Consider the following 19480-nt stretch of genomic DNA (forward strand, 5'->3'; position numbering starts at 1 on the left):
GGGGTGTGTGTTTGTGTGCGGGGGTATGTGCGTTTGTGTGTTGGGGTATGTGCGTGTAGGCATGTGTGGTTGTGTCTGTGTGCTGGCAAAAGTGTGTGGGTAGCTGTATGTACGAATGTGTGTGTGGGGGGTATGTGTATGTGTGTGTAGGCATATGTGTTTGTGTGTGTGCAGGCATGAATGTGTGGGTAGTTGTGTGTATGTGTGTGGGTATGTTTTTGTGTGTGTGTATGTGTAGGTGTCTGTATGTATGCGTGTGTGTATGTGTTTGTGCGTGTGTATGTGTTTGTGTACGTGTGTGTAAGTGTATGTGTTTGTGTGTGTGTATGTGTGCGTGTAGTTGTGTATGTATGCGCGTGTGTGTAGGACATGGATGCAACCTGGAGGCGGCTTTCGCTACAGAAGCAGCATCGTGAGGAGCCGGTCGACGGTGATGCTGCAGAGGGTGGCGATGGGAAAATAAAATGATAGGACGCCAAAAACAGTCAAATGAATGCAATAAGCAATCGTGATTGCTCAAAAAAAACCCTACTTTTTGTAGCAAATAAGGCAGTATATGGGTTTAAAAAGGTTATTTCTAAATTCAGGTTCCTCTCTAGAAATACAAAATTTTTAATTTTCAAGACACTAGTCCAGTCTTAACTTATGCATCCGAAACATAGGAGTTAACAAAAGAGGAGGACAACAAACTTGCAATTTTCGAAAGGAAGATTCTGCGAAGTATACTTTGGGTATAAATGGAAATTTTAATTTGAGAAAAAGATTCAATTTTGACCTGTACAGTACGTATAAACAATCTAACTGTATAGATAAATAGAATGAATAGTAAATATGTAGAATGAATTCGATGGCCCATATGATCCGAATGCATGTTGACAGCACAATAAAAAGGTAATTCCTTTTTAGACCAACTGGATTCAGAAGGCGGGAAAGACCGTGTTTGAAATGGGCCGATTGGGTGAAATCTGATTTCTTACAATTAATGAATAGAACTGGAATTCAAAGCTTAACCGGAAGTCAGTATAGAAAAATCTTCAAAGGAAAGCATTGGTCCATAACTGGACTGTTTAGCCAATTATGATGATGATATATTACTGTACAATATGATTGTAATTAAAAAAATCAATGAAACGCTACTCAAAACTTTAAGACATTCAGTTACATTCCTTCGGTTTTCACTGTTTCAATGAAAGAAGATTTAGTACTCACCTATATCGGCAAAAGTAGAGTTTCTCCTCTTTTCCCAGGACACTGCCACCATCTTACGCAAGGCTTTCTGAGCACCCCCGTTTAGCTGAAGTGAGCCTTTTCGCCCCTAGTAAAAAAAAAAAAAAATTTAATTATATTAATTTGAATTTTTGGCATCTTGAATTCAAATTACGTTTTTCGCAATCACGAGCGTGTGTGTGTATGAATGCCCTTGTGTGTTTTGTGTAGACGCATGTGAGTGCGTTATATTTATGTATGCAAGTGGGTGCGTTATGTTTATGTATGCATGTGTGTGCGTGTTGTGTATGCAGTGCTGTGTGTGTACGAGCGTGTGTGTAGGCATATGTGTTTGTGTCTGTATGGAGACATGTGTGTATGTGTGTGTAGGAGTGTGTGGGTGTGTCTGCGCAGGCATGAGTGTGTGTATGTGTATGTGTGTGTGTATGCGTGTGTGAGTGAAGGATATGGACGCAACCTGGAGACGGTTTTCGCAAGAGGAGCAGCATCGTGAGGAGCCGGTCGACGCGACGGTGGTGCTGGCAGAGGGTGCTGGTGGAAAAATAAAATGATAGGAATTCAAAACAGTCAAATGAGAACAATAAGCAATCGTGATTGCTCAAAACACATCAGTAATACCCTTTTATTTTACTTTGGCACTATTTTTCAATGAAAACGTGGTACGCACGCAGGCTTCGGAATTACAATAGACCTTTTTTCCAGATGTAGTCAATTAAACTATAAAAATAAAATAGCTTGAAAAAAAAACATCCTTTCTTACAACTTCGAAACACAACGGATAAAATATTTAGTGCAAATTTATTATTGGTTTGCGCTTTCTGTGACAGCGAGGAAATACATGTCACAGATTTTCTGTGCCCATTGTGGACTCTACGTTATGTAAATAACACGCCTTCTTGTTGCCAATCGTTTATTAATTGGGAGATCATTATTTAACCAGGAAAAAAGTCCCTCCCCCCCCCCTCCCCTATAACGAAGTTTAACTGAGGTTGTCAATTGCTCAGTTTTATAAGAAAACAAGATGTTAGACAATTCACTTTTTTCTCCTAGCTCTGATTCAAACAGTAGCTTTGTTTTGAGAAAGCAAGATCACTTATTGCTGTCAATTTATCGGAATCTGACATTTTCTCAAATCTGTTTTTCTGGATTGGTATTATAGTTACTTTATTACGTTTATAACGTTTATTACGATTTAGGAGCTTTTTTTTTGGAACACTCCTGGCTGCAGTATAAAAATTTTAATTTCTCAAAAACAAATTCAATTTTTCAAAAGTTTTTCGCATACTAGAACCTCGTCCATCTGGACCCCGTTTATCCGGACCTCCGGTTTATCCGGATCAAAACTAAAGAGTTAAAAATATCTTATATTTACTTAAATAATCAATCTAAATTACGAGAGCAAGAATTGAAGTATAAATGCGCCAAATATTCGCTCTTTATTTTGATTAAATGTACAACTCTTGCATAGGTCATGCAAAAATTATAGTCATCTGACAAGTAACATGGCGGATTTAGATTGTCAGTACGACACCACTACAGCTCAATTATCTTTATCTTTACTAATAATACAGCTGAAAGTCTAGATCTCTGTCCGTATGTCTCTTACGTGCATAGCGCCTAGACCTTTGGGCCGATTTTTGACGAAATTCTGCACAAAATGAGTTTGTAGCATAGGGTGTGCACCTCGAAGCGATTTTTCGAAATTTCGATTTTATTCTTTTTCTATTCGAATATTAAGAACATTTTACCGAGCGAATTATCATAACATGGACGAGTAAATTATCATAACGTGGGCGAGCAAATTAACATAGCCATATTGGCGAGAAATTCATCATACATATTTGTAAATATACAGGCGAACCAAATGACTTTTTAATTTTCTACTTCGGGCAAAGCCGTGCGGGTACCGCTAGTAAATTATAAAGTTTTCGAGTAACAATCCTATTTAATTTTGTTACAAAACGTTGTTTTTTGCTGTTATCAAACATAAGTCTGCTTATTTACGAATGTGTTATACTAATTACCTTTACTACACGGATTTTCATTTATACGGAGCACCTTTGGTCTCAGTTAGTCCGGAAAAACGAAGTTATCCTGTATTATTGTTATATTTTTGTGATTATCTTGTCATGGATTTTCTTCTTACTCACTGAACACAAGCTGATAAAAAATAGCAAAGAATGCACGAACTATATATTGCGCAATATAACACGTCTTCCGTGAGATTGAGAAAACTAGTTATCTCAGTTGGAGCTACGAAATGATAATGCATCATCGATCCACAGAGCCGATTTATCCCAGTAGTCCACGTTTCACAGAATCATCGATATTGATGAGAAATACGGATTCATCGACGAACGCTTTCTCTTTCGTGCGGAATGAAAATAAATCGAGTCACGTTTTCGTATTAACCAATCACGGCAGTCTGTTTATTGCCGCCGTAATCTCTATTGAAGTTAACCACGGAATCGATCATTTCTGGAGTCAGAAAGTAAGCATTTTAGTTCCGGTCTGGGTATGCCCCTCTCACTTCACGAGATATGGGTCGTTCTTGAAATGTACTACGGATTGGTTCCTTCAATTCTGATGTCCGCTGCGTTGCTTTATTTATTTCTGACTTTAAAGTAATTAAGAGCAAAATCAGTTGGCAACTTTCAGCCTTATGGAATACGATGATGGAGATGCAAAATGTTTAGCCTAAAAAGAATAAACAAAATGTGTAAACACAACGAAGAATATTTGTCGTCTGAAAAATTACAACCACCTTGAGGGTTACGATTTTGGACAAAATTCTGGCTTTAGGGCAGTTCAAACCAGATGTGAGCCTAAGTTAAGTGATTAGACTACATAGGCTCTAATTCGGTTGCAACAGGAGGTTTAAAGTTGATTGTTTGACTCAAGAAATGCAATGACGCTTTCATTGGAATTTGAATTTTTGGCACAATATTTGCTCTCCCAAAACATTTTGCTTTTTTTTTTTCAGTACAAGGTAGAAGAGGTAGAACTTATTCTGCATTGTGAATGCAATTAATTGTCTTCTATTATAATGGAATAGCAAGACAAGGGTGGAAAATATAAATTTCAAAGACTATTTCCTATAGACCTTAAAAGACAAGGCCATTGCATTTCTGGAACCAATCTAGAAACTTTAAATACCCGTTACAGCTGAACTAGAACCTATGCAGTCAAATCGTTTTTCCTTGACGCATATGTCGTACCTAAGTCTAGAATTTTATATAGAGCCATGATCCTCAACGTTGGTAGTTAGTTTAGTAAACGTTTTAACGTTTGGTAGTTAGTTTAGTAAGAGAGTAGGCAAACTTAATGATTTATTTGGATGCTTGTATCGATTTATAGTTTAATGGATACTTCGTAGAAATTATCAACTGGTATATGAAATTTTAAAGACAAAATTAAGGAGTATAATGGAGCAGACATTGTCCTTTTTAAATAAGTAGTTAATTAATTTCAGGTATTTACCACGCAAAAAGGGTACTTGTTTTAATGGCTTATATTAAAAAGGTAGGTTTCAGCTAAAACAATTTGATGGTGCAGAAAAAAGGATCTATATACTTTTGCTAATGTCAAATTTTGGAATTGTAATATTTTGAGAGAATGATCCATATAAGGTCGCATCATTTTACTACAAAATCGTTACTTAAACTGTGTTCCGTGGAAACCAAGGGTTCCATAGACATATCTTAGGGGTTCCACAATACTTGTATTCTTTTTGTTCAAACTAGTCTCTTAAAAAACCGAAAAAATAAGTTTTGAGTGAAGCTCTTATCAAGTATTTTTCGAAAACCAGCTGAGAAAAAATGGAAATAAAGTGTGAATTAAAGACCCGCTATTGTCATAGTACGACCTACGATTATGTTAATACAAGAACACAAAAGTTTCATTGGAACGACATTGACATGCAAGTCATCCTTGAAACTGAACCTGAAATTAGTGCCGTTATTCGGATTTATTAATGAATTTTTTGGTTGTTTGAAATACACATGGAGTTATTTTCAATAGCCAGTGTTGGTACTTTTACCATTTGCAACTACACGTGTGAAACTCAAACGAAATAATTCTCAACTTATGTTTCAGCAAAAATTAAATACCGCAACAGACTGACATGAGAATTTAACATTCATCTAGAAAAACATTAAGTAAATTAGCTGCAATAAAATAGTTACCACTCGTCTAATAAACTTTGTTTGAACGAGTTGTTGAAAGTATTTTTTCCAAATGTTGTCTTGATTCCAGAAATGATTTCTTGAAGGCAATAAATTTTACATTAAATAGTTTCCTTTTTTACTATATGAAAACTATAATTTTGAAGAAAAAAAACAGGGTTTCTACGAAAGAAGTAGGCATTAAAAACAGTTCTACTTATCAAAGAAATTAAGAAACTCTGTAATACTGATTTGTCTTCAAAACTAAATCCAGTATGATTATCGGGCGAAAATAGTAGACGTGGTTATTTTTCGATGAGAATTCAAATTTATTCATGTTCAAAATCGAATATAGAGCGAATTAAGCTCATCATCTTCAAAAATAGAGAAAGCAATACAAAAAATATAAATGCCATTCGGTATTTTTTCTCAATGGTTTTATTGACTTTGGTCAATGAAATAACTACAATAAATACTTATCTTTACATTTAGGTATTACTGCAAATAAAATCTTGTAATCAACTTGTGTAAGAATTCTTTAATGTCTTCAAATAAAAAAACACCCTATCGGTTCACAAAACTTTTCATAAATTTTCACCTGTCTGCGGTTCACAAAAGTTAGATGAAAACAAGTTTGGGAAGCGCTGCCGTAGTGGGGCGTGTTTAATTTCTCTGCATTGACACTACATTTGCGGAGAAACAACATTTACAGAATTCATTTCCTTTCATTCAGAATTTTAACGCGTCTTGAAGGTAGACTTGACATACAGTCGGGACCACTAATTACTTGAGATTAATTTTGCATTTAGTGGGAGCTATTGTGTCAGTCTGTAATATCGTTTTTTTGTGTATTATTATCATTACTTCCTTATGCAGGTAAACGGCAGTATCTACAGAAATGAGTTTTCGAGATATTTGAAGAAATGTGTGGTGGATTCAACACTAACTACAGGAAAATGCTGGAATTAGACTTTTTTCGCGCCTTTTTTTTCAGCGGAAACCAAATAACCGAGCTTGTACAATAGAGATAACATACAATAAATAACAAAAATGCAAAAAAAAAAAAAAAGAAATCTGCAGTTACTGCCCTTGACCTGCACACGGCAGAGTACTTAAGTACCACTGTGCCTTTGCGTAAAACAATGAAATGTTATTATTCGCTTTCGAAGAGAAGAAATTATTTTGAAGTGCAGTAGTAAATGGCTTTTTCAATATTAAAGTGTTTTAATTCATTTAGTTTCTTACTCTAATCATCCTAAATGCGAAAATGCAACTATGACGCGGAGAGGTTAGAGTGATAGTGACATAAGTCAAAAATAATCACAAATTGAGTTAAATACAGTAAACTCTCGATTATCCGCGGAAATGCTGGCACGAGAACCGCGGATAAGCGAAAACCGCAGATAGTCCGAATAATGGGTAAAAGAGGATTCTAGTACAGACAATAGTTAAAAAATATGAATTGCACTTACACATTCTCATATTATATAATAACCGATGTAACGCACGTGTTTCAACAATGAAACTCGCGCCACGGCATGATAATTTGACAACATGTTTTGGTAATGTTTAACATGCAGAGAAAGGCATTTTTGTGACAAGGCTGAACTCGATCCGGTCACTTAACTGTTTTACTGGTAAGACTGTCATTTCAGGGGAATAAAGAAACGAATAAATGGTCAACAATGAACGCTACCTACTGGAGTTTAGGATCATCCACTGTAGTGAGCGTTACAATTTCAACTATCGAACTATCACCATACAAGCAACGGCTTTCTTTAGATGCAGAAACAATTTCCACCCGTCAAACCTTGACGGGCGACTTTCTAGTACATTTAAATTATAGCCAAAAAAGGCTAACATTGAATGTAAAATATATATATATGGAAAAGCTAAAGCTCACTACTGCAAACAGTTTACATTGAAAGACGAGCAAGTCAGACTAACAGTTTAGTTGACACTGATTAAAACCCTTATTTTAAACAAAAACCGGTAGCAATGGATCTGGATTGACTTTATGATGAAAATGTGAAAAGGCCGGCGGATAATCCGACCGCCGATAATCGGTAGTTTACTGTATTGATTTGAATTATAGTGTCTCAATCGTCTTTACAGTGATTGCGGAACAAGATGAAGTAGGACATCGAACGATGCTTTTAAGCCTCAATTCTAGCCAGTATTGCCTCGTGCATACATACCAGGGGTGACCCAAGAGGGTGCTGACACCTCCTTTCATTCTAGATTTTGTCATTAATAAATGTCCACTTCGCTTAAATTAGTTTTATAATCACTTTCTTTTATCAATGTTGTCTTCATGTAAGTAAAATTTCGTTTTATTCTGTCCACTTGTTTTAGTGCGTCGAATTTTTGTTGTAGAGTGTAAAATGCATAGTGTAGTGCAAAAATTAAAGACTTTTGGAAGGAAGTATTGTTTTTGAAAAGCAGTGCCGGGGCTGCGTTTCGGTGAATGTCGGTACTAATTCACTCCTAAAATACATAATATGTGCATATGTATACAGGGGCGTGTACAGAAATTCTGGGGCCCGCCACAAATGACTTTTCCGAGCCTACAACCATAATGTTTACCCCTATATTTCACGCCTAGTTTTAAAAATATTGGGCCCCCTTTATGCTCGGTCCCGGACCAACAGGTGTCTCCTCTCCCTCCCCCTCTGTGCACGCCCCTGTATATATATCCTACTTCTCAATTTTTTCGTGCAGCTTTTAAAGTTTCGCAGAAACCAAGGAGCTAATGAGCCCTGCCTGTTACTTTTAAATGCGTCAGGCTTATGCTCATTAGATTTCTCAAAGATAACAAACTAGAATAAAATAATTACATTAGCAAATAATAGCACTAGCTTCATTAACACTAATTTAATAAACTCGTGAATTATCGATGAATGTAATGAGCCACCTGTTTTTGCCTATTCTATAAAAGTCAACTCGACGATTCAAACGGCGGGGAAAAGTTTCAATGCGACGCCGAGTAACATGCCTGCCACGCAAACAGGTGGGGAAATGATAGATGGCCGATGAAGATTTACAGTACTAATGGCTAATCGATAACAATCGATGCATGATCCGCGAACGGAGAATCCGCAGTTAATTACCAGTGGGGCGCGGGAGTCTTGTTTTTCTCCCTCCTATCTGGGAGATCTCCTTTGATTGCAAGGACCTTAAAAATCCAATCGAGCGGTCTTGATGAATGGCTTCTACCTCAAAGGACATCTGCATTGAGGAAGAAATTCAATAAAGCAGAAACTCGTTCGGAAAACTTTGCATTGGTTTCCTTTTTTTTGAAAGAAAAAAAATTAGCTTGGAATGAGGAAGAATAAATCGGCAATTTGAGGATTCGTACTTTCCCGCCGTTGGAAACCGCTGAGCTAGAACCGAATCCAAAAGGAGGATGAGATGATTAGTCTAAGTGTACTAGTGTAAAGAGATTTTCTGCCCAAAAAGGGCTAAGAGTTTTATGTGTTTTTTTTTTCATTTCAGTTGTAAAAGAGTCAATGTATGCTCTCTATCTACTTTTTTTCTTTGAGTGAAAAAATTCATGCATCTAGAATAGTTAGTTTTAATGGTATTCTTCTATGGTCATATTACCAACTTTTTTTGCTTGATGAAAAAGGCAAAGAGTGTTGTTTCATGTCTTTACTTTCTCCTACATCCGAAGTAGATTTTAAAAAAATTTTAATACGTGAAGACTTCCGCTTTTTGAACTTCGGCTGATTTTGACGTTTTAAGAGGACGCAGAACAGGATGTTACCATTTTTTTTAAATGATGTATGTGCTGGCGTCCGGGCACATTTTTATGGGTGTGTCGTATCCCTGTGTGTGAGTATGTGTGTCCGTAAATTTGCATTGGTACGGTTTCTTTGTGTGTGTGTTTTTGCGAGTGTGTCCATGATCGTTTATGTTTGTACCTGTCTCTGTTTGTACCTGTGTTTGTGTATATGTGTACTTGTGTGAGTATGTATGTGTTTCCATGTGTACCTTTGTATCTAAGCAAATATGTATGCCTTTGTCTTCGGTTTATGACCTCGATTTCTGGGAAGCTTACTATATTTGGAAAAATTCTCATTCTCTTGTCAATGATTTTTCCAACACTCCATTTTTTCATGATATTTGGAAGCAACTTCTATAATTGCTTTTTCAGTTTCTTCGTTGTCTCTCACTCTTTATGTCTCCTGGCTTCTGACTGGTTGTCTGCCTTGTCCCTTGCTCTGAGCCCGGAGTTGACATAACGTTTGCTGATTGGTTGTTTCTTGTCTTGTGTCCTGAATTCCCATTGGTTGGTCCTCTTTGGTATAAATACCGGTGTCCACGTGGTCGTTATCAGTTCTCTCGCGACTTTTGGTTGTATTGATGAGCTTTTTGCGCCGATGAAGAGGCTCCATTGTAGCCTTAAAATAGCTATATGCTGTATTTTCTTCAAAATTTGTGCTTTATTTACGTTGGCTTTTCACTTTAATCATCTGTGCTTGTGTGTTCCATTGTATGTGTGTTTATGTGCATATGTATTCTTGTGTGAGTGTGTTTGTCTTTGTGTATATTTGAGTATGCGTGCATATATCTGTGTACGTGTGCTCCTGTGCCTCACATGTGTGTATGAATTTCTCAACCTCGTTTATGAAAACTTTTGGGGATATTCAGAATCTTACTAATGGCAACAAATTTGGCGATGTTTTTCTTTTTTGTTTTAAATCTGGTTTCAATTTGGCTTCTGTTGTTGATATTTATAGAGTTAACTATTGAATCACATTAAAATTACAATAATGGGGAAATAACATTAAATTTTTCGCAAAGGAAGTCATGTGATGCACACATCAGCTCGTTTGATTTCGTCACTTTTTTTTAGAAAACATGACGAGTGAATGTAAAAAATAAAAAGAACAACAGATAAACCACAGTGACACTTAAAATTTAAGCATATATTCACAGAAATGTTTTGTAATACGTACCAGGTGAGTGGAGGGTGCATCCGTCGACCTGAGCGCCTTCTGTTGGGCATCTGTGTAAGTAAGCTTAAGCTCTTCGGGTTTGGTTCCCAGGGTCACCATTTTGTCCCAGGCGTCCCTCTTCGTCTACGAGCATGATACAGATTAATCATGAGGATCAGCTCATTAATGAGACAAAGAAATGTGAAAACGGCTATAAATTAATGGTCTTAAAATAATCAACTCTAAAAATATTCATTATTTTTTCAAACTCGAAAATGCTTCGTGAAGCGATTGTAAACTTCTCGATTTAAAGCAATAACTGGAGTGGTTCCACCGGTAATTTCGTTGAACAGATGTTTTTGTTCCTGTGCTAACCAGTTTGTGCTTTATGCAACATATCTTGCTCAGTAGATTTCTGTTACAACACTAGGAATAGTAAACCTTTTTCAATTCTACCCTTTAGTTCACTCTCCCTTTCAAACATCCAATGAAGTTCAAATGCATTTTGTTATTTTGTGGTAGATGACGCTAGATGTTAACACAGTTTTTCAAACATTAATTATCAATTTAATTTAATTAATTAATTTCAGTTTTATATTGAATGAAGCATTACACAGCATAATAAAGCATTACAAGAGATGGATATAAGGAATACTAAAGAAGCAATACAAGAGATAGAATAAGAAATTATAGACCACCATCCTCTTCATTAATTAGAAACAAAAAAAAATGGAAATCGTAAAAGTAGCAGCAAACAGAAATAATTTGCAAATCCAGAGCTTGAATACGCTACCTTGCGGTGATTAACAATACTAAAGAAAAAGGTAAAGCATTCCATTCCACGTGTTTTCTTTTGGGTAAATTAAAGGCTTCAGCCAGTTTGTGCTGTAATGTAATTTCAGAAGAATAGAAAAGAAAGCTTCCCAGAAACACGATGAAAAATTACTGTCATTCACTAAGCGTCAAAGCAAATTATAATTTACGGCACTGGTTTGTTTTACCTTTTTCATCCGCCATTAGACAGTGGCTGCAGCGCCCCCTATAGTTAATTGGAGTTGCGAATAGTACAACACCAACTGAACTATTTATATCAAAAACCAGTCAAGCGAAAAACTCTAAAATCTCAAAAAAGCATTTTTATCAAAAAATTAAAATTTTTCTATAAGGATTACAATGTTTTAGACTAAAAGGGATAGATATTTAGGTATATTTATTTCAATAAAAAATTTTGTAATCATCATTGAATTATTTAATATGGTGATATAGCGTTTTCTCTAAAGTTAATAATTTTGTTACTTGACTGGTTTTTGAAATAAACGATACAATTATTGGGGCAGTGAGAAGCAAAGGGATATAAGTGATTTTATTTAAGGTTTTGAGAAAAACACGTTGGTAGGCTTTCATTGAAGTTTTTAGCAAGACTCACCAGGACTACTAGTACTATATCATTTCCCGAGACAGAAGAAAAGTGCACTTATCATTTATACTGGTTATCTCCAAATTTTTGATTTTGGCACTTACATCCCTTTGCTTTTCCATGCCACAATTATCGAAATTTGCCACTCAATATTATGATTATCTCTTATGTATATATATATATTTGTATTACTTGTAGTTATTTCATAAAATGTAACTAAAACATAATTTGCCTTTGTTTAGCTAAGGAATCGACTTTTAAAAAAAAATTATATTACTTGCTTTGCCTTGATTCTGTAACGTAACTACAATTCTATTTACGTTTTAATTCAACTCAGAATTTCTCTTTGCAGACGATAGCTTAATAAAAAAATTTAAATTATTTTTAAATGATCGCCTGCTACTGAAATCAAGCTTAAATATTAGAGTCACACGTGGAATGATTCTGAAACATAGAAAAAACTGTATATAAATGTTCTAAATAATCCCCTCTGTTTAAACACTTTGCCCTGATTCTATAACAAAATTGCTACAATTATTTTTACCTTTTAATTCAATTTTGCTTTCTCTTTTGTTTATAATTCATATGATATCACAAAAAAGTGTTAAAATTATTTTAGAAGGATCGTCTGCTACTGAAATAAAACTAAAAGAGTAGAGTCGTACATGACATAATGGGGTTGTTTCCTCCAGCCAAAAGTACTACTTTTAGTCACTGAAATTGATAGGATAAACAAAATAATAATAATAATAACATAGAGCCAGGAAAAAATTTATCATCCCAACCGTTTTTTTTTTTCAATTTGCGATTTTGAAAATAAGGTATGGTCTTTATGACGTCACAAGTGATGTACTTTGGATCATTACTCCATTGGCACGCTAAATGTTTACGCTTTGCTGTCAACCGCGTTGTCAGGATATGATAATTTTCGCTGTACGCTAATAGCATCAATGAATGGCATTTCATCAGTTTTGAAGATATGTCCAGAAGTGTAAAAAGTGAATTCCAATCAGATCACAGATTAAAATAAGAGTTAAAAAACATTAAATTTTTTCAAATCATTTAAAAAATGGTTAAATCCTACGTTTTTAAAGCATGCTCTTTCAGAAGAAAATACTTTTAAAATTTCGGAAACAACTCAGAGTTACGAAACAAAGGGAAAAAAAACGTAGATAAGAAATTTAAGGAATTCGCATTTTTGCAGTTCTAAGCTATTGTATGATGTTCCTGAGCATGGTGATCACAATATTGCAATTTTATTGTCTCAGTTCCTGAAATTATTATAACCTGTTTCCAAAGCTTTACAGTTTTTACTCTACTAAAACACGAAATAGGATATGCGCGTCAGCAGTCGGCTGGTGTCCAGAAGTCGCCCAAATGACATAAAACTTCCTATAAATAGTTTAGAATCAAATATGACGCAATCCCGCTTTCACGTAAATATCTTCAATGGAGATGTTTCCTTCAGCCAAAAGTAGTACTTTTTGTCACTGAAATTGATAGAATAAGCAAAAAAAAATAACATGGACCCAGAAAATACTTTCATTTTCCCAACAGTTATTTTTCATTAATTTTTTAAAAAGTCCGATTTTTCAAACAAGGCGTGGCCTTGATGACGTCACAAATGATGCTTTTTGGCGCATCTTTCTTTCGCGTTTCCACGTTATGATAATCAAGAAGCGAATTAAAATTGCGCTCTACTCTTGCAAACAACCACATCGTTGCCAAAACACGTGAGTAAAGATGCGAATTAAATATTTTATTCTGTGAATGGCAGCACTAAATGGCATTTCATTATTTGTAATGTCATCGTCAGAACACATAAACAATGAAAGCGCACCGATTTAAGTAATTTTTTACTTGAACAAATTATTTAAAAAATGGTCAGATCCTATGTTTTTAAGGATGCTCTTTCAAAAAAAAAATACTTTTAAAATTTTGGAAACAACCCCATTATCATCCAATAGCAGTAAGTTATATGTAATTTTTCTTGAATTAGTAAAAAATAATTTTATTTTAGTTGTTCTTGTTTTTTTAGAAAAACGGAAACATTCTTAAACGGCAAGTGCTAACTTGCTTTTTAGCCTACTTTCCCAGTAAAAGTCAGAAAAAGAAGGAAAAAGCATGAAAGAAGGCTTAATGCATCTTAAAAATATCGCGAAAAACAAAAAAAAGTCAAAAATAAATAAAATAATTAAATAAATATTGAAAAATTAAAAATTGGAAAGTAGGGTATTGAGATGGGGAAAAATGTCTGTCGGTCTGTCTGTCGGTCTGTCTGTCGGTCTGTCTGTCTGTCTGTCTGTCTGTCTGTCTGTCTGTCTGTCTGTCTGTCTGTCTGTCTGTCTGTCTGTCGGTCTGTCTGTCTGCCCCCCTAATAACTTTTGAATGAATAGTCCGATTCGAACAAACTTTTTTTTGTTCGAAAGATCTCGGCGAGGACACCTCATTCCCACATTTCACTTTTTGATTTGAACTTTTTTTTGTTCAATTTTGAACAGTTCAAAAAAACTTATCATTAGCGCCTACGGGGAAATTCAAAGCAATTCCGAACTGTGAGGCGAATTTGCTTCAAACAAACTTTGTAGGAAAAAGCTTTTGATAAAAAACTTGTATATAAGATATCTTTTTGATTTGAACAATTTTCCGTTCAATTTTGAACAGTTCAAATCCCTTAACATTAGCGCCTACGGGGAAACTGAAAGTCAATGTAGATTCCGTACTTGAAGGCGGATTTACTTCAAACAAACTTTGTTGGAAATAGCTCTTGACGACCTACTCCCGACTCCGACTCCGAGAATTTAGGGGGACCTGACACCGACTCTGACTCCTGTTCCCGACAATTAATCGGACTCCGACTCCCCGACTTCGACTCTGACTTCGTAGCTTTGGCAAACATTTATACACGGAGGACAAATGACTGACTCCGATTCTTGTATATTCGACTCCGACTCTTTTATCCCAAAATGAGATTGACTCCGACTCCGACTCCGCTGCTGTGGTTTTAACTGTGAAATAATTATTGTTGATATGATTTGTTTTATTTTCACGCTAAAGTTTTAATTTAGGTATTTAGTTTTCGGTGAATAAACTCGAAAAATATGCGCAGACGATTTTTTTTTTTTTTTTGACATTGAAAATTATTTCTTTAAGTTGACATTTTATTGTTTTTTTTTTATTTTGGTAAGTGCATTAATTCGTTTAAAAAATTATTTTTGGCAACAGGGGAAAAAGAAACGATTTTTTTTATATGATGTATTTATTTTAATGAACTTATTATTATTATTATTTTCGTTTTGAAAGCTGTTAAAAAAAATTTTTAATGGAAAGAAGTGTATTGGCTGCTTTGTTTAAAAGGTGCTGCTATTTTTTTTGTTCGCTTTTTTGAAGAAAAGTAAGGAATATTTTATTCCTAGAAATCGGCTTAAAATATTAAAAAAATATGATTGAAAAAAATTGCGATTTTAGCTATTTTTGAGAATATTGATCAGGTACTAGAAAGTAGTATGGGTATACGGGAAAGTAGGCTCGTCTAGTTCTAGACGGAACTTCTTGTTTCGTCCTACTATAATTCTTTATGGCTTTAACTTAAAGAAGTGTATAATATAATGTTCCAATAAAAAAAACAACCATCCCTTTGAATCGCGTTGTGTTTAAAGACCATTGGGTACAGGTTGCGTTAAAGACCGTTGGGTACAGTTTCAAAATGCGTCTGCTTTGTCAATAGTCGGTCATGGTAGGTTGATTTTTAATACTGAGCTGTTAGAGGTGTTTGGTTGATTACCACCTTGCCTCGTAGTCAGATACGTTCTTAAAATGGCTTTTTTAATGCTCATGAAATAATAAATAAATTACAATATTACGATAAAGGGACAATTTAGCTGTGCTAAGTACAAATTTCACTTCTAACTTTCTTTCATAGAAAATGTTTAAATTTTGTGCTTAAATGTTTTTCCGCTAAGAGTTTGAAACTTGATTATTTTTAATGTTGACTTTAATTCCGAAATGTCTGAAATAAGTTTCGTGAATTCAGTCAGCCGATGTGTTAAAAATTTATGTTTTAATATTGATCTTTTTAGTATCAAAGCTGGAAACAGTGACTCAATCGTTGTTCTTAAAAAATATTATATTGACAAGCAAGTAATTTTGTTTCTTATGGTCCATGTTCGGGAATTGGTAAACATTTGAGAAGTAAAGAATTAAGTATTACTTCTAAAATTATGTTAGCTCAAATTATTCCAATGAGTTTCCAACTTGAGGTTAGTCTTTCTAGTATTCATTATGCTCAACTTTTTATGCTTTAACAAAGGTTCAAGGAGCCAATATTGCATTAGTGAAATTTAATTTCAAGTATTGGTACTACTTCTTATTTCTGCCTCCAGTCAAATATTGAATTTACTGCGCTGTTGAGTGTAAAGATAAAAGTGAAAAAAAAAGTTTAAGAATGAGGAATTCTTCTGTAAACAAAACAATAATTATTTTCGTAAGTATAATAATGTATAATTAGTCTCGCTTTAATTTTTTGTTTAAACTCATTCCCTTATATCCCATAAAATTAATAAAAATGAAATGATCAGTCACTGTATCATGTATAGAGTAGCACTGGATTTTCATAGTCGGCTGTTGGAGCATTAGCTAGTATAAAAAATGGTTTGATTTTCTGAATAAAAATATTGTTATTTCTGAAACAATTAATGGGAAACGAATCAGGATAGTCTAGAATTTAACTTTGCATTGTTTTTGCTGCTATACTAATTGCTTAACACCTAAACTTACAGGTTCGTTCATACTTGTACGAAAGTCCACAATCGAGCTCTTAAACAGTCGACTACTCATACCGAGACACTGCACACTTTTTGCTAAAATTTTCAAACTTTTGGTACCGTTGGAGTAAATATGCCTAAGAAAGCAGAAAAATCTCACCTGAATGGCCAAGGCCCAGGTCATCATCGCCCGGTGTGTATCCGCCGTTAGAATGTGTTCTTTGCCTTCTGAGCTAAAAAAAAAAAAATACAGAGAAATCCTTCAATTTTGTTATTGGGAAGGGCTTATGTTTTTACAATATTATCCCATTAGATATTATTTATGATACTGTAATAATATTAGTGGAACCATTAAAAACAGGAACTTTGCTGGTTAAGTTAAAGTGAATGACTACAATAGAAGGAATCCATGCAAGATGCCTCACTTTTTTTTTCTTTGCAACATTTTGTACCCCTTTACTTTGTCACAAAGTGCCACGCTTCGCCATATCTCCCTCTATTGTCACATGAGACACTATATTTTGCAAAACCATTGTTACAACAAAAGGCGCTTTATTTCAACTAATACTAGATTGAGTCAAAAGCTTTTTCGTACTTTTGCCTACAAAAGAAATGCACTACGAGCTCCAGTTGGTGGAGGTGTCGATTGATGGTACTTTGGGAAAGATCAAGTTCTGCTAATAAAGCTTTTTTTTTCTTTGCAACATTTTGTATCCCTTTCCTATGTCACAAAGTGCTACGCTTCGCCATATCTCCCTCTATTATCACATGAGACACTATATTTTGCAAAACCATTGCTATAACAAAAGGCGCTTTATTTCAACTAATACTAGATAGAGTCAAAAGCTTTTTCGTATTTTCACCTACAAAAGAAATGCACTACGAGCTCCAGTTGGTAGAGGTATCGATTGATGGTACTTTGGGAAAGATTAAGTTCTGCTTATAAAGCTCGGGTGCTAGAACTCGGCTGGTGTTGGAAAGCTTCCTACAAAACTTCGTCATCGACAACCGATCTTGGTTTCTCTTCAAAGGTCGTATCACCTTCCTTGAAACGCTTAAACCAATGTTGAGCAGTGCGCTCATTCACAGAACCTGGAACCTCAACATCATTAATTTCTTTTGCCGCTGCCCCAGCGCTAAGACCTTTTTTCCAGAAGAAACTCAAAATAACACGAATAGCTAGCTTATCATCCGCCATTTCAAGAGCCTGCAACGTCTACACAGGTACGAGAAATCACAGCAACTCATAAGTAAGCTTTCCAGATTTCTTAAATGTTCAACTGGGACCACCGAAATGCTCCCCCCCCCTCCCCAGCTTCGCGAGTATCCAAAGGGGTATACAGTACACGCCTGAGGCCGGATAGAGTCGTTCAGAGGGTAGTTCATTCTCAATGCTAATGAATAAATGGTTACTAATTATGAACCTAAGTCAAGGGTAATATTAAGTGACACAATCACAGATAAATTTAAACATTTTATTTCCTACATGTTAATACTTTTAAGTTACTTTAGTACAAAGAAACACTTTGAATGAGGAATAAAAATCGGAATAATATTTATGTACACTTTTCATTGGCCTAGGACTATTTTTAGAAAGTCTTCTTTGGTTTTAATCTTCTTGTAAAAACCCTCATAAGCTAACCTGATATTAATTTTTAAATCAATATTTCAAATGACAAAGTAATTATCTTAATAATCCTTCACAGTTAAATATTTTTAAACGTTTTTGATCATCTACTGTCAAATTTATCTTTTACCGGGACGTGAAGTAAATTGGCCGGGACGCCGAGATTTTGTCTGAAAACCGAGACTGTGCCGGTCAAACTGGGACGTCTGGCAAGCCTACGTCATAAGGGTTATCGAGGTCAAACTCCGCTCTACCATTTTAGATCAGCTGCGCAGGAACTAATTTGCATATGATACATTCAGCCTGCCAATCCAGGACAGGAAAAATACGAAAAAACTTTGACTCAACCTTGTATGGTTGCGTTCGACGAACCTCACCGGTCGACCGGTAAGTAACCGGTTACAAACCGCAGCGTTCTATCGGTTACCTCACCGGTTACCATTTTAAGCTGTTGATTGGTGGATTTGAGCACGTGATCATTAGCTGTCACGTGATTAACTAACCGGACGCTACCGGTCGAGCTCGTCGAACGTAAGCTAAGTGAGATGTCGCTCTTCTGGCTACCCCTATCCCTTCCCCTTGTCACAATTCTCGAAAACCCCTCCCCGATATTAGTGGAGGACCCCTTATCCGCATGCACTTTCATTGATTTCAAAGTGGTCAACGTACCACTTTCTGAAGGATTACAACGAATTAAATATTTTACCTTAGGGAGCAGAACTCTATTTCTGGAGAGAAAAAAAAAGAAGAGTGAAGGGTGGAGAGGGTTACAGTTTTTCACAAAGAGAAGCGATGAGTAAAGTTTGGCCCACGAAAAAAGAGCGATGACGGACTAAAACGAGTCTGAAAACGCATTCAGTTGTCAACATCGCATACGTACACAACCATTTTTCCCAATTTCGGTCCTATTTTTCTCCATTTATGACAGAGAGGATGACATTCGATTCGATCATTTCTTCGGGGAATTCCATAGAAATGAGGCTTCCAAACGAATTCCAGAGTATAAAAAATACTCGGCAAATAAAAAGCTAAACACCCCCTCTACCGCCCTTTTCGCCTTAAAAAGAGTTTCGTGTAAGAATATGACAAACTGTTTGCCGCTCGGTTCTCATCCGGCTGTCACGTAAAGGAGGTCTTTTTTTGAAGAGGAAAAAAGTAGTTTGCGTCTTTTTGTGTGTTTTGATTTCGGTTTTTTTTTATCCTATTCAAACTAAATCGAAGAAATGGGTTTGCTCAAATCGTTCCTCCTTTACGGACAAATGTGAGTGAATTCCGCTGCCTGAAGGGGAGGGAGCAACAATCCCTTCGGCTTTTACCACTCAACGTTCTAGTGCAGACAAGAT

General features: G+C 35.5%; 1 protein-coding gene across 1 annotated transcript in view; it reads right to left on the reverse strand.

Moving 5' to 3' along the window:
- LOC129216802 (uncharacterized) overlaps positions 1–17708 on the reverse strand; it is a 173426-nt gene extending 155718 nt beyond the window's left edge. Inside the window, exons 1-4 of the mRNA XM_054851017.1 lie at positions 17500–17708; positions 16671–16743; positions 10352–10474; positions 1210–1315 (exon numbers count right to left, since the gene is read on the reverse strand). Of these exons, the coding sequence (XP_054706992.1) occupies positions 1210–1315; positions 10352–10474; positions 16671–16743; positions 17500–17708 (511 nt within the window). The remainder of the gene's footprint in view (positions 1–1209; positions 1316–10351; positions 10475–16670; positions 16744–17499) is intronic.
- Between the last annotated feature and the right edge of the window lie 1772 nt (positions 17709–19480).

The sequence above is a fragment of the Uloborus diversus genome, chromosome 2 (assembly GCF_026930045.1).
Source record: "Uloborus diversus isolate 005 chromosome 2, Udiv.v.3.1, whole genome shotgun sequence".
NCBI lineage: Eukaryota > Metazoa > Arthropoda > Arachnida > Araneae > Uloboridae > Uloborus > Uloborus diversus.